This window comes from Carettochelys insculpta, chromosome 4 (genome assembly GCF_033958435.1).
Source record: "Carettochelys insculpta isolate YL-2023 chromosome 4, ASM3395843v1, whole genome shotgun sequence".
Taxonomy (NCBI): domain Eukaryota; kingdom Metazoa; phylum Chordata; order Testudines; family Carettochelyidae; genus Carettochelys; species Carettochelys insculpta.
In genome coordinates this window covers 111,049,227-111,070,903 of record NC_134140.1, presented here as the reverse complement: position 1 = coordinate 111,070,903, position 21,677 = coordinate 111,049,227, and the positions used below count along the sequence as shown (strand labels likewise).

The following is a 21,677-nucleotide window of genomic DNA, read 5'->3' as shown; positions in this document are numbered from 1 at the left end:
GAGATACAATCTTACTTTCTAAAAGGCAATAGTAGCTGTCATAGGCTACGTCTACACGTGAAGCCAACATCGAAATAGCTTATTTCGATGTAGCAATATCAAAATAGGCTATTTCGATGAATAACGTCTACACGTCCTCCAGGGCTGGCAACGTCGATGTTCAACTTCGACGTTGCGCGGCACCACATCGAAATAGGCGCTGCGAGGGTACGTCTACATGCCAAAGTAGCACACATCGAAATAAGGGTGCCAGGCACAGCTGCAGACAGGGTCACAGGGAGGACTCAACAGTAAGCCGCTCCCTTAAAGGGCCCCTCCCAGACACAGTTGCACTAAACAACACAAGATACACAGAGCTGACAACTGGTTGCAGACCCTGTGCCTGCAGCATGGATCCCCAGCTGCCGCAGCAGCAGCCAGAAGCCCTGGGCTAAGGGCTGCTGCCCACGGTGACCATAGAGCCCCGCAGGGGCTGGAGAGAGAGCATCTCTCAACCCCACAGCTGATGGCCGCCATGGAGGACCCCGCAATTTCGACGTTGCGGGACGCGGATCGTCTACACGGTCCCTACTTCGACGTTGAACGTCGAAGTAGGGCGCTATTCCGATCCCCTCATGAGGTTAGCGACTTCGACGTCTCGCCGCCTAACGTTGAAGTTAACTTCGAAATAGCGCCCGACGCGTGTAGCCGCGATGGGCGCTATTTCGAAGTTATTGCCGTTACTTCGAAGTAGCATGCACGTGTAGACACAGCTATAGAGTGCAAGACCTATATGTTCTTTAGGGCTTTTCCAAGCCAAGTAATTTGGATATCCCTTATTTATGCGTAGAAATATTCATCATCGTCATCAACATCATCATCATGGGCTCAGCACCCGTTGGTGTCCAGTGCCTCCCTCACTATTTCCTTCCATCTTTCCCTGTCCAGTGTGGAGTGGCATAATTTCTGTAGACTAGCTCTGCAACAATCTACTATACCATCTACCCATTCTCTGTGGGGTCTGCCTCTCCTATTCGAACCATCCATTATGCCAAATACCAGGGTTTTGACTTTTTGTTTGTTGTTCATTCTGTAGATATGCCCGAATAGCTGTAACTTGCATTGTATAACCTTCTGCAGTAAGTTCTCCTTCGGATGTATCTTCCTATATAATTCCTTGTTGGTGACCTTCTGCATCCATCGTATTCTCAGGATCTTTCTATGACACCTCCTCTTGAATGCTAATATCCTTCTCTTCAAATCTTTCAAGTCTCACATGTGTACAACATGCTGCTGAATACTCACATTTTCAAGACACTCAGCTTCAGTATATTGCTTCTTCCTGTCATCTGACAGCTTCTCCACACCTCTGCTTCTGCATCTCCTCATGAAAGCCCATGTATTTCTCCTCAATTCACTTATATGCTTTGGACTCTACTGAGATTTTAAATATACGTATATATCCATAGAGCTAGTGTCTTTTTTATAAAAATAGAAGACCCACTACACACCTGGTTCCTCACCCCCCACCTCTACCTAATCCCACTGCTAGGGCTGCTGAGGTACTCAGTACTGGCAAGTATTGACACAAAAAAAGCACTGCATGGAGCTAATTTATTTTTGCACTATAAAATGTGTTGCTCTTTGGAGCAGCTGGTTTCTTGATTGAATTAAAGTAGAATTATGAATAAAAGTTTGCATAGGTAGTGCAGAAGATACACATGCAGATATACCCATTGTCCTGTGTTCATATAAGACAACAAGTACACTTGTCTTTCCATGCACAAATTTCTATTCAGTGTCTGTAAATCTGCTTTTACTTGCTTGAGTGTAAATCTGAGCAACACTGTTGAAATCATGGAAGTTACACTGACGTAAGCTCTTTGGGTACAACGGTTGTGTTCTATGTTTGTACAGCACCTAGCACAAAGGAGCCGTGGCCGCTTGCGGGATGCATATGTGGGCTGGCCCAGCTGTACCCGTGATGCTCGTGTGTTCCGCAATTTAGGACTATGCCATTGGCTGGAGGCGGGGACCTACATCCCCCAGAGGGAGATCCTCTGGGGGACACCACCGTACCCCTCTGCCTCATGGCTGATGTGGCCTACCCACTTCAGCCCTGACTTATGCGCCTCTACACGGGCCACCTCAATACCAGCCAGGAGTGCTACAACACCTGACTGAACCACGCCCGCCAAGTGGTTGAGCTGGCCTTCAGGTACCTGAAGGGCCGGTGGCACTGCCTCCTGGCCCGCCTGGATGTGGGCCTCCCAAACATCCCCCAGGTTGTGGGTGCCTGCTGCACATTCCACAATCTGGTGGAAAGCAAGGGGGAGGCCTTCATAGCCCCAGCTGGCCGCTGCCCCTAGCTGCCAGACCCACCGGGACGGTGTCCAGGAAGCCCTGCAGGAGTACTTTGGCCAGGGGGCCTAGTGAGCGCCACCCAGTTCATACCTGGTGGGTCCCCTGCACACCACCCCCTACCACCCACACACCACCCCCACCGAAAGCACATGGAACACAGGGGTTTTTGAAAAATAAAACTGCTTCCTTGTTAAATAACCAAAAACCTCACCTCTGCGCATAAAACTAATAACAAACAGCATCATAAATAACTATGTACATGGAGGGGGATGAATATGGGGAGGGCAACTATATACACAGGGGGGTTGTGGCCAGGCCAGCCATTGGCCCATCACTCTGGGGCAAGGGTGGAAGGGCGTGACCCCCACTGTGTCCCCCGCTCAGCTGGGGTCCCCGGTGAGCCTGGCTGGGAGCCAGGAGGATAGGGAGGCACAGCTGGGGTGGGTCCTCAGCCCAGTCATTGTCTCCAATGGGCTCCTGCCCTGCAGAGCTGGCAGGCACAGCAGCAGGCAGGACGTCAGGTGGGATGGCAGATGGAACGTCAGGCAGGGCAACAGGTGGGACATCAGGTGGGGCAACAGATGGAACGTCAGGCAGGGCGGCAGGAAGGGCAGCAAGGAGGGCAACCGGGGGGGGGGGGTGGCCAGGCCATCAGCTCCTCAAAAGTGGTGGCCACCCAGTTGAAGGTGGCCATAAAGTCCCACCAGGCCTCCCGGTAGCAGGCAGCCTCCCGCTCCTCAAAGCACCTCGGGGTTGTGGGTGGTGTGTCTCTGGCCCCGGCAGGGGCGGGCCCGTCCTGGTGCCAGCAGTGCCCCCAGGCGGTGATGATCTGGGGATCTCAGTGGGCTGTCCAGGACCACAGCCGATGCCGTGCTTTCCTGGCCCTTGGATGGTGCAGCTGCGGAAATGCGGGAGGGGAGAGGGAGGCCGTGAGTACCGAGCCCTGCCCTGTGGCCCCGGTCCCCATCCCCCATCAGTGCATGCAGTGGCCCTGTAGGTGGCCCCTTCCAGTGGTCTGCCCCCTCCCACCTCCCACTGGGGGCAGGGCATGGTGCTGTCTGTGGGTGAGGGTGCTGATGGGCACTGGTGGCTGTGGCACTGTCCCTGGGCTGTGGTCTACCTGGGCCCTGGTGGGCTGGGGTCTGCTGGGGATGTGGGGGGCCCCCATTACATGTGATGCCCCTGCCGCATGCCCTGGGGGTGTGTGCCTTGTGGAGTACGTACCCGACAGTCAACTGCCACAGCTGGGGGGGGCCCATCAGGCAGATGCCTGCCCGGAGTTGTGGGAGGGGATGTCCAGCACCAGCTCCCACTCCTTGCTGAACCACTCCATGGCTTGGGTGGATTGTCCTGGCTCTGGCCCTGGGAGGCCCCAGACGCGACTCCCAGCTCCAAGGCCTGCTGGGGCTCCTTGGCCATGGTGTCAAGGATGGATGAGGGGGGAAGGAGGTGTCCCAAGGGCCCAGGATGGCCCTGAGTTCCCAGTAATAGGGACAAGCGGCGGGGGCAGGCCCAGACCGGCTGGCTGAGTCCCACACCCAGACATAACCCTGCTGCAACACCTTGACCTTACTCTTGACATGGTCAGGAGTGTAGGCAGGGTGACCCCAGGTGATCATGCCCTCAGCCAGCTGGGTGAATGCTTCTGCATTCCACTGCTTGCTCCCCATCATGTGGGGTACCTCCTTCTCACCCCAGAGCCCCAGCAGGTCACGGAGCTCGGAGTCAATCCAGCAGGGACTCCGCTTCCTGCCCTGCTGGCTGGAGGCCTGGGAGCCCTGGGATGGCCCAGGGGAGGAGCTCTGGGGGCACTCAGGGGGACTGGCTTGCTGTCATGGTCTCCCTCTGGACTGTACAAGGGCACCTCGTGGCATGGCTGCTGCCTGCATGGTCTCAGCTTCCTGCTATGGGGTTTCCGGATCCATCCAGCTTTAAGAACCGCTGGACACAGAGATCATAGAGCCCCGCAGGGGCTGGACGGCACACCTCCACCTAACAGCTGACTGCCGCCATGGCAGACCCTGCTATTTCGAAGTAGCGGGATGTGGAACGTCTACACGTATCCTATGTCGATGTTAGATGTCGATGTAGGGTGCTATTCCCATCTTCTGATAGGATCTCACCATTTAACTTCAGTTTCAACTTCGAAGTAGCATGTGCCGTGTGTAGATGCGTCGTGCGATATTTCAAAGTTGGGCTTGCTACTTTGACGTTGCATTCTAGTGGAGACGCACCTATAATGTTCTAAACACTGTTTATTGTGGGTTTTTTTATCTTCTGCACTGGTTACTTTAATGACTTCTTCGGGCTAGGTTAAATGTTCCTAACTGCAGAGTTTCAAGCATAAGGCTTATGCAGTACTTAAATTCCACCTGAGCCTTAAAGAGATGCCAGGGGCTGACCCTTTGCAGAAGGACCCTAAGTCTACTAGTTTTACCATATAATACCCATTGACATGTAACCCACTATCAACTTAATCATTCCACTCTCCTTCAGTGAGAACACTGGGTATTTACACAGGCAGTTAGGATGGGGCAAATCCAGAGTCCAACCTGAGTACCTCATCTAGGAACTTGGGAAGAATCCTATTCCCATGGCTGCCCACTCTATGAAGTTGAAAGACTTGAGGATGGTGGATCCCGCTGGCTCTGACTTCTCCCAAAGCAGGCCCCAACACCTCCTACAAGTTGCTGTGCAGTGCACCAGTTACTGCAGAAGAGGGATCTATTCTGTATTGCACATGAGGCACATAGCATCACAAATCCTCCCTGGACTCTCTTACTGCCAGGATACCTTTTTTACCCATGGAGGTAGGTGCAGGGATTTGCCTCTTCATGATCTGAGGGATGTTGGGACTACAGGTTGGGGATGGACTGGCTAAGCAGCAGTTCCACAGAAAAGGGCCTGGGCCTTACAGTGGATGAGTAGCTGGACATGAGTAAACAATGTGCCCTTGGAGCCATGAAAGCTAATTGCAGATTGGGCTATATTAGTGTGAGTACCATCAACAGATCTAGGAAAATGATTCAACAGTGGTGAGACCACATCAGGAATATTGTGTCCAGTTCTGGGTCCCAGTTACGAAAGGATGTAGACACAGAGAAAGTCCAACGGAGGGAAACAAAAATGATTAAGGGGCTGGAGCACATGACTTAGGAGGAGAGGCTGAGAGATTTAGTCTTATTCAATCTACAGTAGAGAAGAGTGAGGGGGGATTTGAAAACAGCCTTCAGCTACCAGAAGGAGGATTACCAAGAGGATGGAGAGAGGCTGTTCTCAGTGGTGACAGATGACAGAACGAGGAACAATGGTCTCAGTGGAAGAGGTCTACACTGGATATTAGGAAAAAGTGTTTCTTCAGCAGGTTGGTTAAAGATGGAATTGGTGGTGGAATCTCCATCCCTGGAGGTTTTTAAGTCCCAGCTTGACAAACCCTGATTGGGATGATTTACTTGGATTGGTCCTCCTTTGAGGAGAGGGTTGGACTTGATGACCTCCTGAGGTCTCTTCCAACCCTGTGATTCTATGATTCTGTGTTTTTAGACTGCATATTCACAGAAGGAATAAGTAAAACACAAGTAGCCACTTTGACAATATCATTATCTGGAGATTGTCATGCTCATATAACCTGGCATCTCCAAGGACAAAGGGACTTTATTGTGCGACAATGGCACTGAGCCTTACTTAAGTAATGCCACTTGTTTCTCATTGTCCAGCCCCCACCAGACTTATGTCACTGTTGATGCAGAAGCCTGATTGAAAAGAAAGTCTGTTGATATTTGAAGTATGTGATTGCTATAGCTGCATTCCTCTACTTTTCCCCTTCCCCTGCTGACCACAGACTATTAATATCCTTAAAGGGCTCAGAAGCAATCAGCTGAACATAAAATCACAAGTTCTGCTGTAATCATCACTTCAGTAAGTCCTTTGACAGTGTATGGCTACACAATGTAGCAACATTGAAATAAGCTATTTCGATGAATAACGTCTACACGCCCTCCAGGGCTGGCAATGTCAACGTTCAACTTCGACGTTGGGCAGCACCACATCAAAATAGGCGCTGTGAGGGAACGTCTACACACCAAAGCAGCACACATCGAAATACAGGTGCCAGGAACAGCTGCAGACAGGGTCACAGGGCGGATTCAACAGCAAGCCGCTCCCTTAAAGGGCCCCTCCCAGACACAGTTGCACTAAACAACACAAGGTCCACAGAGCCGACAACTGGTTGCAGACCCTGTGCATGCAGCATGGATCCCCAGCTGCAGCAGCAGCAGCCAGAAGCCCTGGGCTAAGGGCTGCTGTACACGGTGACCATAGAGCCCCGCAGGAGCTGGAGAGAGAGCGTCTCTCAACCCCTCAGCTGATGGCCGCCATGGCGGACCCCGCTATTTCGATGTTGCGGGACGTGGATCGTCTACACGTGCCCTACTTCGACGTTCAACTTCGAAGTAGGGCGCTATTCCCATCCCCTCATGGGGTTAGTGACTTCGACGTCTCGCCGCCTAACGTCGATTTCAACTTCGAAATAGCGCCCAACACGTGTAGCCGTGACGGGCGCTATTTCGAAGTTAGTGCTGCTACTTCGAAGTAGCGTGCACATGTAGACGTGGCCTATAAGGACAGGCACATCCAAAGTAAAAAAGTAAACATATATTTAGCAAAAATTCAAAGTTATGTTACTTTTAATTAAATAAAAGTTTAAACACATGCCTTCTGTAAGAAAACAGAATTTGCTGAAATGTCTCCTCACTACTTCTTTGTGTTAAGTTTGAGTGACATTTGGTTTATCAGTACTACATGGAAGATTGACCTGGTCAGGGTCGATGTTCCAGAGTTTGATTTCGCGCATCTGGTAGAGACACGCCAAATCGAACTATCTGAGTCATCAGTCAACCTCTATACTCCTCAATATCACAAGAAGTAAAACAGCCTCTGTGAAGACAGCTAGGTAAGTCAATTGCAGATAAGTTGATTTCAGCTATGTTATTGCAACAGCTACAACTGCGTATCTAGCAATCAACTTATCTGCCTACTGTAGACCTGCCCATTAGCATATACTATGTACCATATATAAAGACTAATAAATGAGTCCTGTCAATTTGAATTTGGTCAAGCAATTTGAACAGCAAAAGAATTATATCCTGAAGCCCAAAATGGGATGTAATTGTTTTGTGTATTTGAAAAAAGTTATTGTATAATATTAGCCTGTTTCTTCTCAAGATGTCTGTTTACCATGACATTCCACAAATGGCCTATTGGTCCTCATAGCCAGCCAGAGTGATATTAGTGGGGTTTTCCACGTTGTCTGGTGCTCTATGCACATGTTCAGAAATTATCTTCTTCACAGGGTAGATACATTTTTTCCCCTGGCTACATCAATGGAAATGTTGAATTTTGTGCAGGGATCACTCAATGTAGCATTTAACTGGATTCCATTCTACCATATTTTAGATGGCTCACTCTGATGGTTTCAATAGAGATACAAATCAAAATTTCGATATAAACAATAAGTGCACGCTTGCATAGAGGTAGTAGACTGAAAGCTCTGGTCTTGTGTTTTGAGCTGAAAAATGAGAAGTTAGTGGAAGCAGGCCATGAAAAGGTACAAGTGACCCCTTTTGTTCTCCCCTTCACCAGTGCAGGTCATTTGCTGGATATAGCAGCAGCCCATCCATTTGTTCCACTATGCAGCATCCATAATAAATGAGTATTCTAAGAGGATACAGATCCACTGCTGTCCACAACCAGGGCTGCATTGACCTAAAGATCTGGATCAATGGGGCCTGGAAAAGAGAAACTTATTTCCCCTACTTTGCTATTTTGATGGGAATGTTTCAGCCTTAAGAACAAACCACTCTCCTCTCCTTTTATATTCGTGCATCAAGGCTAAGAAGCTCAATGATTGCTCAAAAGGAGAAAAAAAAATCAAAGAGAAAAGTGTAACTGGATTGGACTACAAATTCAGGCAGGCTCATCATTTGTGTTTGAAAATATTAGAATGGAGGAAAACAAAACAAGGTTTTTAAAAAAAATCATGGCCACAAGTGTTTCACTAGGCAAGTGTGTCAGATGGTGAGGGTAAGATTAGCAAAGCAACTGCCCTTTCTAAATATCCAGGGTCAACACTCAGCATAATTATAGCAGAAGACAATGACATGTCAGATCAGTAACAATTTATAGCCCATGACAAGGGAGAACAACTCAGGCTATTCTATCCTGCAAGCATCTCTCATAAACATTATCCCAAGTAGCAGAGACCTAGTTCTACACTGTCTTATGCAGGCACTGCTGGGTGCTAATGATCCTTCTCCCGCTAAATATTTCATTATTAAACTACAGAACATTCAACACTGATTATCACCTTGCAAAAATAAAAGGTACACATTGTCGGCTCATTAAACAGTAAGATGTACACAAGAAGTTGACACAAAAAAGTAAAAGCCCGGTTCTCTGTAGAGGGTTCCAACACATTTCCAATCAGCTGTAAGTCTCTCTGCTGTCAAACTGCTAAAAGCGTACTGCACGGTAATAGCATGCCCATTTTATGTTGGTTCTGTACACCATCTTGTGGCTAGCAGTGTCTTAACCACCTTCCAAATTCTCTCCTTGTTTTTTTCCTATGAAAAAGAGCTATGTAAAATACCCCAGCCTTTCTACACAGCTCACACAATGTGTCTGCCGGATTGGCAATCCAAATGCCTTACAAACCTGTGAAAGGAAGGAACATCATTATAAATGTTCATGCCCTGTAATACATGCAGATTTCTTGTCTTTCCTACTGATAACACGTGTATATGACTCATCAACATCAAAAAAACATTTCCAAATGTCTGGGATACAATAGGATTTTTAGGTTTTATATAAGGCAAAACTATCGTGAAGTAGCCTTATCCCCATATCTCTCGCCCTTTGGCTCTTTTGTTATCAGAGATCACAGATGACCTCATTGTTCTAGAAACAGCAATGACCAAGGCTACCTCTACATAGCACAGTAAACTCAAAATAAGATTCGTTATTTGCACTACACAGTTGTGCATCTTATTTTGAATTTAGTTTGAAATAGGCTATTTCAGCATTTGGTGCTGTTTAAACAGCACCACATATCAAAATAATGCACTATTTTCATGCATCCATTACACCTCCTGCAGTGAGGAGTACAGGGATGCCGAAATAGCATGCCCATTATTTTGAAAAATATTTCAAAATAACAGACATGTTGCAAAGATGCAGAGTAGCTATTCTGGTATCCTGAAATTGCTTTGCTGTGTAGACGTAGCCCAAAAGAACCTAATCAGATAGAATGGCAGATTTCATTATCATCATGGACTGATGAATCTGTAGCACAGCCTCCTGTCTTCCTGAGCCAGAATCCCCTCATATTAACTGGGCAAAGTTTATTTTACTGAGGCTCAGTTAAACACAGCCTTCACCTGACGTAGGAAATTATATTTTTCCTGCCCAAAAGAGTTAATCTAGGGCCAAAATTTTATGCCCAAAGTTGCCTACAGGATTTAGGTGCACAAATCCTAATAAATTGAAATGGGAGAAGTGCATCTATGTCCATTTACAGAAACACCAGACTAAATTTTTAATGGAAACCTGCCCCAGATGCCCATAATCTTATCCTGTAGCTGCGGGTTGCAGGGTTTCTTCCACAAAGCAGCTGCTGCTAAGTACTCATAGACAGGCTAGTTGGGCTAATGAACCTTGTCCCTGATCCTGTATAGCAATTTCTATGCAGCTACTCTGCCAAATATACTTCTTCCCTCATTGCCCATGTGGCTGGGTGAGTCTCCAGGGGACACTAGCATTGTTTCTGACCACTGCACTAACACAAAGCAATCCCTAGAAGGAACTGTGCTGCTTGATGTTCAGGATTCCCATGGTGAAGCTCTCTGTTCCAGGGCAATGAAACCACACAAGTCAGCGGCTGTTGGACCTTCCTTGCTTGCAGCCAACAAGGCAGGTTTTATCCTAGTCTGAGGTACACTAGGCATCTTCCATGACTCTGGCTGGATTAAACATGTATCAGTACATGGGGGAGTCAGTCCCAGCCAGGCATGACAGTGGGGAATAAACATTCTTACACTACAGTTCTAAGAAGTTTTCTGTGCTAATTTTTAACAGAAAAGATGGCCCCACAAGCTGGGTCCATCTCACCCATCACGTCACTGAAGGAGAATGAAGAGCAGCTGTCCAGACAAATGATGGCCAAGAGGGTAAAAGTCATTGCAGAACTGGTGCAGACAGAGAAAGATTACCTCCATGACCTGGAGCTGTGCATCAGGGAAGTAGTTCAGCCCTTGAGAAACAAGAAGGTAAGAAAGGGTTGGGGGTCAGGGGGATTGTTTTGATTTTGGTGGAAGGGCTAATTTGACAGAGAACTGAATTCTCCACAGCTCTGTCTACAAAAAACAGCAAGTAAACAGAAATGTCTGCCAAGTGACCTGCAGGAACGATATGTTAGATGCAATTCTACACCTGACTCTTTGGAGGGAGTGCTAAGAAGCTTGCGGCAGGATGGGCAGGCCTGAATACTTTAAATGCTCAAGGTTTGCAGAGTGAAATTCCCTTTTCCTGCATAAAGCTGGAATAAATGTGATGGAAACAGGACTGCAGCTCAACCTTCTCAGCCTGTATCCCGTGGTCCATGCTCCAGCCTTAGTTTCTCTATGCTGCTTGCACAGCATGCTGTGTAATCACAAAATATGTGTCCCCCTCCCCGGCTTTCTTCCATCATCTCCTGGAAACTCCAATATATTGATTTCCCCAATAAGGGGTTTGTGTATTATTGTTCTTCACGCCATGGTGAATGTCACCCTTGCTTTGAAGACAGCTTTTATTCAAACAGACTCACCATGGGTTCCTTGAGCAGCTGTTGTGGGGAAATGCTAGGCCAGGCATCCCAGTCAGTCCTGAGGTATTTGCATTTTAGATAGTGAAGTGCTATGGAAGCAGGATGGATCAGATTTCATCTTTCCTGCAGGTCTTGCTGTGCTGATTATACCCTATCTGTCCTTCCACAGAAACTGCAAACTTGCTTGGCTGCTCTTTAGTGAACACATTTTCCCCGCGAAAACCTTTGCAGTTTTGGGCAAATTGTGTGATGGAATTACCAGCATTCTCTGCAGGCAGGAGCACTCAGATGCTGGATGTGCAACAGCTTGTGACAGGCAAATTAAAGTTGTCCTCCTGCCTCATATCCCTCTGTGAAGGCTGGGCAGTTGGTATTTGCTACAAGCATAGCTGAGAATCTACATTAGGTCTTTACTCAATTATCCCAACTCTGTGTATGTGTGTGTGTATTTGGATGCTTTTGTCCCTCACAGCTCCTGGTATTTGGAACAACAGTATGTAGCAATTTGCTGCTCTCCATCATATTGAAAACATTTTCTCCATTAGTTATCAGTTAGGCACATGTACCAATTTGGGTCTTTATCATGTGCCTGTGTATTTCTGAGTAACACATACATATTGTGTGAGGCGAAATGGAGATCCCCTGCTCAAGACAAAAGTTTATAGCATAAGATCACAATTCTGCATTTCTAATTTAAGATAATCTTCAATTTTATAAAGAAGGCTTCTAAGAATATCGAAGGCTTTACAGTTGATTTTTGAAGTGAATAACCACATTTGAAAGCTGGAATTTTATTTATTTAGAACATATTTCTTCAACAGAAGAAATTTAGTGTCTAGAAGAGTGAGCTACTGATGCATCTTTCACATACCCAAATGGAACAAAAATGTTGCTAATTTCTATATTCAGAAATTAACTACACAAGCAATTAAAACATGATGTTGATTTACTGCAGCATGCAATTTGACTCCTTCTGTAAAAACACACAGTTCTATTACTAGTGCATAGGCATGATCAGAAGTACCAGCATATCTGCCAAAATCAACACTGCCTTTTGTTTTCTGTCTTTCCACTTATAGGTAACTTGAATTATTCCACAAACTTAATCACTGTCCCTCTCTCCATGTATCTAATGAAGCAGGTCTTTGCCCAACAAGCTTATGCTCCAAAATTTCTGTTGTCTATAAGGTGCCACAGGACTTCTTTTTGCTTTTGCAGACACAGACGAATATGGCTACCCCTCTTATACTTCTATCCACTGAAGCAAGTTACCAGTGTGAAAAATGTATTTTCTGGTTTTCTGTTTGTTTATTTTAAAATAAGAAAGGAGATTATTTTGCCCGGTATAGTAAGATCTTCTGCTAGCGTAAGTTGATTCAGCTTCATTGAAGGCAATGCAGTTGTGCTGGTGTGCATTAGCAGAGGGTTAGGTCCACACGTTATAATAATGACAAACCATAAATCTGCACCTGCAGGTTTACAGTACCTGTGATAGGCCCAGGACACTACAGACAAGGTGTGTGAGGTAATCTTTTACTGGACCAAATTCTGCTAATGACAGAGATAAGCTTCCAAGTTAAAAAGCCATTTGTCTAATGAAAGATATTACTTCACCCACCTTGTTTCTCTAATAGCAATAAAACTTTATTTTATCCCATATAGACTACCTTGATTTTACTCTAATCACCTCAAGTAAATTGGTCTTTTCTAATCCAGGAAGGTCATTTGCTGGCTTAGTTTAGGCAGTCTCTATGGGTAACATAAAAAAGGGATCAGATTCTCTCTCATGACTATCGCTTTCAGGTTTTTTTTGTCTCTCTGGTGAAATAAGTAAACATTTTCACCAGCTAAAGCTCTTCCTCTAGCGAGCTAATAATATTTACTTCTCTCCAAGATACACCTATTCCCTTTAGGAATTGTTCCAAGTAAGTTTAAATACACTTGATAAAGTGCCCCTTGTTAACTGTGTTAGCCCAGTTGTGTTAATTAAAACACTGCACGTGTGTCCTTGAAATTACAGCAAGGGTGTGTTTACATAGGTGTTTGCAAAAGTGGCATGTCCTGGAGTTTCAATACTTGAGGCCAAACAGGAAAAAGACTGTGCTATTCACTGCCCCTCTTTATGCTTCTATCAGTTGTTGCTCACTATTTGTGTTCTTTCAGGTTGCTCAGTTTGACGTGGATGGCTTGTTTAGCAACATTGAATCAGTCCGTCAAATATCAGCCAAACTGTTGTCATTGTTGGAGGAAGCCACAGCAGATGTGGAACCACCCATGCAAGTAATTGGTATGCTGGCCATCTTTTTGAGTCCTACACAATGGCATGAAGGGATAATATAAGAAAAGGTGATCATCTTATACTCCCACCAGCCTTTGGCCTATGCTAGAGCTGCTCCAGGGAGCAGTTCCTTACCTAATCCCCATAATACATAAAAATTAAAAGGACAGCCTATCTAGTGATGTATTGCCTTCCATTAAAGGCTGGATTCTGTAGCCCTTACTCCATCCTTATATGATTTTAGTGGGAGAGGAAGAACTGCAAAAGGGAGTCCTGACCACAATCCCACAGGTGATAACTGCCTCTCTCCCTGCCTCCCTCACTGCTCCATCTGTCAAGGTACAGATTGAAATCTGGGATCTGGCAGGACCACAGATCTTCCAAGACCAGAGTGTCTCAGGGCTGGGGTGGGCGGAAGAGGGGGACCAGCTAGACTAGTGGCCAGAGCCCATGGTAGGGCAGCCACAGCTGGGCTGGCAGCAAGTGGGGAGCCAGCAGCAGCAGCCAGGGTGCCTGGGCTGGGAGCAGCAGCATGCTTGCCTAACCCTGGAAGTGGTGGCCCAGGCTGGGGAGCAGCGGCTTGTGGCAGCTCATGGCCAGGGCCAGGCTGGAAGCCATGGCCAGGGTTGGGCAGAAAGCCAGGGCCGGGCGGGAAGCCACAGCCCGAGGAAGTTGAGGCTAGGGTTGGGAAGCAGATATTTGGGACCATCAGCTGGAGCTATGAAATAGCAGCTGCACCTGAGCTGCAGCTGCGGAGCCTGAAGCAGTTGGGCAAGAGCTTGAAGGGGAGCCTAGGAACAGGAGCTGAAATGCCAGCAGCGGCGCCTTGACGTCCACTGGTGCAGCAAAATCTGGGTGCTGGACCAGGGAGGTTCAACCTGTGTAAGATAATATAGGATGTAGGTTCTGAGGCTGCCAGAAAGTTCACAAACCAAACCAATGATCAAACTTGGCATTCCTTGGGATTTGGATTCAGAAAGAGAAAATTCATATTCTCCTGTCTTCAACCTCAGACATGCCTCCAGTAGGAAGCAACAGCCCTTTTTACATTGCTCTTTGGCAATAGAAGACTAATAGAAGAGTTTGCATTGGTTCTGCTAGCAGCTGACCCTGCATAATCTCTCCAGGCAGCTCCTGAAGGTCTAAACTGACTGCTAATTTCTCCCAAAAGGTACCTCATTTGGGTACAGTGTATCAAAGTGGGAGGGCCTCTAGCAAGAAGGCATCAAATGCCTGGTACATCCCTTCACACTAAGGCCTGGTCTACACTAGGCATGTAAGTAGATTGTAGATACACAATTCTAGCTACTGCAATTGCGTAGCTAGAATCAACTTATCTGCAATCAACTTACCTGTCCATCTTCACAGAGGCAGGTCGACTGGGGAAAATCTCCCATCAAATTCCCTTTCTCCTGTGATGTTCAGGAATACAGGGATTGTCTCCTGACCCCAGATAGTTGAATTTTGTACATCTCTACCAGCCACTCGAAATCGATCGCTGTAAGGTGGACCCTCACCAGGTCAATTTTCCGTGTAGTCTAGACATACCCTGAGTTTAATTCAGAAAGCTTTGCAGACTCACATTAATGAAAGGTATGTACATAGCTTAGCAAATGTGCTCACCTCCCATGCTCAGTACTCAACCAAGTGTTTATGCACAAAGAACAAAGGGGAGTTAGGAGATCTTTTATTTGTTTGTTTTTTCCAAATTAGTCATAAGCCTGAAGCAACATGCTATAGAGAAGCCTAGTGTGCTTGCAAGAGAATTGAGAAAAACTGTAATTTGCCACAGATTTTAACACAGATGGTGCTTGGCCAAAGTAGTGATTTTAGTAAGTGTGTATCCTGTTTGCCAAAGCAAGCAGTTAAATGTAATTTGATGAGACTGTGCTGTTGAATGGTATTTCAATAACTGTGCATCATGGTGATTCTCACATACCTAATAAAAAATGTTGACTTCTGTCAGGCAGTTTTTTCCTTCCCAGCAAAAAGACTCAGTGTTTTGAGTCTTTGCTGGGTCTGGGAGAAAAGGCAAACAATTTCATCAATTTATTAGGGTATTGTATTTAGCTATTTCCATGGAAGCAATAGGGACATAAGTGTTAGTTCTGAAAATACATGTTGGTTTTGTACAGCTGGGTGGCCAAACCCCATTATGTCAGTGACTAGAATGGATGGTATAGAGATGGAGAAAGGTGAAAGACTGAGTCCTTCCTGAGACCTTAGTTTCTGAAGAAGGATGGTCATAATATTATAGAAGGTTAACATGTGAAGATAGCTTTGCTTCTGGGATTCCCATATTTGCTGTAAGGGATGTAAATCAAGCCTCTGGGAAAAAAAAACAAAAACAAAACAATTGCCCTGAGAAAAGGGAACAAAAGAGGATTCCCAAAATACTTTCTGCCTCTTTAACCCATTCTCCAGCAGCGAGGAGCTAAAAAAAAATATATGGAACTTAGACAATTTCCAGTGTGCAACCTCCCTATTGAACCTAACCAGTGGCTATGAAGTTGGGCAGTGCTGCTAATTCACCAGTCTTACACCAGAAATGAGATAGGTCATGTCTACCTCAGACAAATTTGCACTGGGGTAATTACACCAATGTAGGTAGTCACACCAGGGCAAATCCCTGGCACAGATACACTTACCCAAGTAAATTCTACACATCATACAATATAGTTTTCCCTCTGGAGTGAATTGAGCAGAGATTATGCACTTACCTGTTCTTCTCTCCTGTGCGTTTTTCTCTCCCAGTTGTAGTAACTAGATGTCACAGGAATATGAAGTTTTAGAAATTTTAGCAAGGCTTCATTTTACCATTTGACCCCTTTTACCCCCCTCCCTTTGTATAGGAACAGGCAGCACTCCTGTAAGCTGTGGGGAAAGGAGGTTTCCCTCATTCAAGGCGTGCTGGGGTTTCATGTCCAAGGCCAATTTATCAGAACATTCTACAGTGCAGTAAAGGAGAGCAGTCAGTGTTGGATTCCCCCAGATTACTTGGAAGACTGAGACTGGAAGTAATACCCATTCCCAATGAAAGTCTAACAGTTTGGACTATGTTATACTAAAGCTGCCATAATGATTTATCTGCATATGTGTTGGTTGGCTCAGTTCATATGGTCTGGGACTGAACAGAACTTTAGGCTTACCAAATACATCTGTCTCTATAATGACCTATTCTTTGAATCAAATCACCACATAATCTTTTATTTAGCAACAACATAAACTCCATAAATGAATTAATTTGGCATAGTGGCAAACTGTACCAATGCAGAGACATTTATCTTGGAGTGGGATTTTTGATCCTATATGGTAATCTGCGGAGAGGAATTGTGACCCTGTTGTTGACATCTTTGGTGCAGAAAACAAAATCGTTGTTCTTGTCAGAGGTTTACACCAACGGTTGTGCTGAGCAGTGGCAGCTTCTATTGAAGTCAATGGAAACTGTGAATATTCAGTATCTTGGACAATCAGGTCCTAAGGGAACAGGACCCAGGGAAGGAGTGTATGGTTTCCCTTGCACTGTTGCATAATAATGGCCTATACAAGGTTAATGGGAAAGTCCATCTGCAATGCCGGTTGCTAGCTGTTGGTGTTATCGTTTAGTGCACAGGACATAGAACAAAGGTGATGCAAGTACTTTTGCCTACAGGATTCCAGAGGAGTAGTGATTTTTGGTCCTTAAGTGAAATGAATGTTGGTGGTGTGATCTCAGCCATTGTTGTTCCCCTATTCACACCTTAAAGCCACACACACTAGATAGCCCAGGTAACCTTGACTGCTATGGGAAAAAAACCCAGAGCTGTTGTTACTGTGGAAACAGAATCACTTTTTACTTCAAGACAGAGGGGTTCATACAATGTATTATGGTATGGCAGCATAGGTCAGGCTGAAAGGCAACATATACACTGCACCTGACAGCACTGTGTTTGACCTGTGAGTGGGGCTATGGATCTCAATTAATGTATCGTTCTGCTCTTAACTTAAATTATGGTTACCATAACCCCAATGGAACCTTCTTGTTTATAAAAGGAACATAATATGGCTGGTTGTCACACAGGTGTACTTTTTGTATAAATGCCTGATACAGTAGTTCACACGATAATTATTATTTATGATGCACATACTAAGCTGCATCTTGCTGTTGATCCGGGCACCATTATTGAAGGTTAGAATAACAACAATAACATTTCTTTTCTCAGGAAAAGAGATGAAACCCTCCTTCCCTACTCCATTTACTGTCTTTTACTGGGGAATTAGGCACACAAACCCCCATTTATATTTAATAGGAAATGGAAGTCCATTTGAAAATCCAACATATAATTCTAAGGGTAAAATGCTGTAGGCTGAGGAGCATTGGAGAAGGGAGTCTGTGCGTGTTCCTTTATCCATTTCCATTGTGGTTTCATATTAATTTAAATGGTATATAATAATGACTCCAATCCACAGCGCTTCTTTTGTTCTTGGTGATGTGCGGAAAAACTCTGATCCGCGGTTTCAACTGCTATTACCTCAGCTTTATGCAAAATACATAAAAAGAGAAAAAATAAACAGACTAACAAGAGGTTGGAGTCTTTATTGCTGTTATGAACCCATTAAGCTTTATATGCTGCTGAAAAAGCACCAGAAAGAAAATTACTGTGCTTAGAGCTAAACCACCAAGTTTGGTTCCCTTGTAAACTGCAAGGTAACTGGGTGCATCAGAGTGGGAGTAGGAGAGCATTTCATATCTTTCCCTGAGGGAATTTCTAGTCTTTCAACCTGTTATAATGGTGCCCAGCTATGACAAAGAGGAGCCACGGAGAAAGACATATAATAAATAATGCACATACATACACAAGGTAACTTCTAAGAAGAGTAAAAGTAGAAACCAGCCTTTTAAGCTCTTGACTAATGTTGTGGAAAACACCTTCTGAGATGCTGTTGTCTGGCTTGACATGCTTTGTTTTTCTCTTTAACAGGAGAAGTCTTCTTGAAGATTAAAGGCCAGCTAGAAGACACATATAAAATCTATTGCTACCATCATGATGATGCACACACCATGCTCGAATCCTATGAAAAGGATGAAGAGCTGAAGCAGCATTTAAAACACTGTGTACAGTCCTTAAAGTAAGATCTTTTCAAATGATGATTTCCGTCCGTAGTCAGCTGCCTGGCAGGGAAGATTTTAAATGAATATAGATGAAAGGTCCCCTGTAAATCCAGAGTTTTATGAGGCTAGCTGGGAGCTCTGGCTTACGCTGAGTTCATGAAATGATGACAAGCCAGGGGCCATGATTAGATTTATTTCTCTCTAGGATAGCCAAAAATAGCACAAGGAAGGTTTCTCTTCCTTTAGCTTCAGTACTCAGACTGGCAGAGAAATGCAGTATCATAAAAGGTTTTGAGAGTACCCTGTCCAGATTCCCCAAAGACCTGTCACACACTCTTCCTATCTACTGTAATTCTGTCAAATGTGTATGCACAGAATAATGTCACTGGAATTAAAATGCCATGTGACGGTAGCTATTTGATTTCTCTGACGACATACTCCCACTTCTCTGTCCCTACAGCTTTCTAGGCTACAGGGATTAGAAGTGATTGTACTATTAGGTAACGAGTGATGTGGTGTAAGAATTCACACTTAAGACATTCTGCGACATTCTGTGACTGTATGGCAAGTGAATTTGCTCAGTTCCACACAGCTTTCATTTCCTAAGTTTAGGGAAGTTCTATTCAGAACTGGATAATGTAACTGAAGTCTAAATGCAGCCATGTGAATCTGTTTCACCTCTTGATGCAGAACATCTTGATCCCAACCTCCAAATTTCCTTTCCATCTCCATTTTGCCCTCTAATCTAATGGCCTATCTTTGATTATGGCCAGTGCAGTATGCTTCTGTGGGAGGAAACCACCACAATGCATCTATACTGGATTCCCTATTTCTGAGCTCTGCTAAGCTTTACATAGTGGAAGTGCCTCTAACTTACATCACTACAAAGTCTCTTAACCCTGCCCCCAACCTCTGTTCCCACCTGGTTAACCCTTAATCTTTTTCCAGGAACTGATGGGGAAAAATCACTATGGCTACTTCTATACTACAGCGATCTGTCAACAGAAGTTACTGTCAGAAGAGATCTTCCAACAAAACCTCTGTCGACAGATCATGTCCACACACAAAAGCAGAGCAAAAAAAGCAATCTGCTATCAACAGAGAGTGGCTGGACTGCCCCTCCCTCTCTCTCGACAGAACGGCTGACCGAAAGCACAGCCGACAGGGCTGCCTGTTGACGCTGAAGTCCTGTCTGTCAACAGAGGGCCCCTGGAAGATTCCACCTTGCTTTTTTGTTGACAGATTCTGTCAAGAAAGGCATTTCGCCTTGTGGGGGAGAGACAGAAGGCTGTCGATAAAGGTGCCGAGTTCTGTTGACAGAACTCATTTTTAGTGTGGAAGCTGTTTTGTCAAAAAAATCCTGTAGTGTAGACATAGCTTCAGTGTATTGCATTGTGGGTTTTGTTCGTTTATTGTTTACAGTGACTAAAGATGACAAACAGAAGTTTTATAGCCACTTTAGTAAGTTTCAGAAATGGTAGTTAAAAAAAGGAGTTGAAAGTACACAATCAAAATGTATAGCTGTGGTCATCTGGGTCTATTACTATCCCACAGAGAGTAGAGCCCCCAAAGGGGAATTAATTAGAGTTTCTACAAAGTACAGACACCATGAGGCATCCACAACTGTTATTCTTGCAAAATTTCACTCTGAAAAAGAAAGGCATTTTTGTCTGTGTGAGTATTGCCACATTTAAAAAAGATCTGAAACTGGATCCAAACCATTACGGGATAGGACTGCTGCTTCCCTGCTGAGCTGTATTTGGTGTGCCATGGCAGCTGTGCATTGGGCAGCCACCCAGGAGAGTTGTAGCTGCTGCCCATCTGATATGCAGCGTGCTCACAGCCATTCAAATCCGGCAGCATATATTTCTATGAGTAGTGAATATGCTGTGGTGCACATTACAAAATTTATTCTGCACATGGATGTAAAATATTAGAAGGCACTTTGGCTGTATTCTGTAGTATTAAGAAAGTTTCATGTTAGGACTGCATGCTCACTGAAGAGGAGTATCCAACATGCCTGAAATGCCATCCAACTTGTAGGTGATGTGCTGAAGACCTCAGCATTAGTAAATTCGGTAGAATTTAGAATCTCGTTGTGATACTGTGCATTATCTTAACCTGTGGAAATCATTTTGTATATATTAAAAGTTGCTGGTGATTGTCTACTTTTATTCAGAAGCATCTTGATTACTAAAGAGAGGGGCAAAAACAGGATCAGAAGCTCTCTCAAAGCTATCGCTTAAGTCACTGCAGAACTACAACATCAGGTTCCTGATACTCTGTCAGTCAGCTGTAGTTGGTGGAGTTTTGTGGTGGGCAGCCAGTCGGCAGTGGGTGGTGACGTTGCGAGGGCATATTGCTCAGCACTGGACAATAGAGGAGTCAGGTGTGAAGAGACGCTGAATTTCCAAATCCAATGTGTCTTCACTAAACATGCCATGCAGTGCAATGCCCAAACTTCTCTTGTGTTAAGGCATACCTTTAATAAAGTATCCCATGTTAATGTATCTATATGCATTTGTTTTCAAAACACTAGCACACATCCCTGAATATTTTTAGTGTATAAATTCATAGTGTTTACACATCTGTTGATGGCTTTTGAAAGTTTATCTATGGAGTCTTTCAGGAAGTAAATCTTTTCACTGAAAGAAAAAAAGAGGACTCCTAATAAAAATACAAGGGAGCTTATATTGAAAAAGACTGAAATGGACTGTTAATCTTTCATTAAAAATTTATTTCTATTTAAAGAAAATAGAGTGGACATATAATATAGCTAACAAATGTACCCTCTGTTATTATTAGTGATTTTGTAACTAGGACTTCAACACTAATTATTGCTAGCACAGTACCCTCAACTCTCTATATAAACCTATCTATGAAATGGTTAAGTTCATCATCAAAGCTGGGTTTATTAAAGTCCTTACCCATTTAGAACTTTCAGGAAGATGTGAGACCAGATTCACTGGTAACCACTGGCTGCTTTGTGAAGAACCTAACACGATTAGCCAGTTATGGATGATTTGTGTATCTGAAGCATATCACTGAATTTCCAACCATAGTTTGTATATATTTTTATTTAGCAGGAAGCTAACACTTGCTAT

General features: G+C 44.8%; 1 protein-coding gene across 1 annotated transcript in view; it reads left to right on the top strand.

The window, feature by feature from the left end:
- Window positions 1-21,677, top strand: part of ARHGEF38 (Rho guanine nucleotide exchange factor 38) — a 66,878-nt gene that overhangs the window by 6,851 nt on the left and 38,350 nt on the right. Inside the window, exons 2-4 of the mRNA XM_074993485.1 lie at window positions 10,474-10,664; window positions 13,367-13,490; window positions 18,443-18,590. Of these exons, the coding sequence (XP_074849586.1) occupies window positions 10,474-10,664; window positions 13,367-13,490; window positions 18,443-18,590 (463 nt within the window). The remainder of the gene's footprint in view (window positions 1-10,473; window positions 10,665-13,366; window positions 13,491-18,442; window positions 18,591-21,677) is intronic.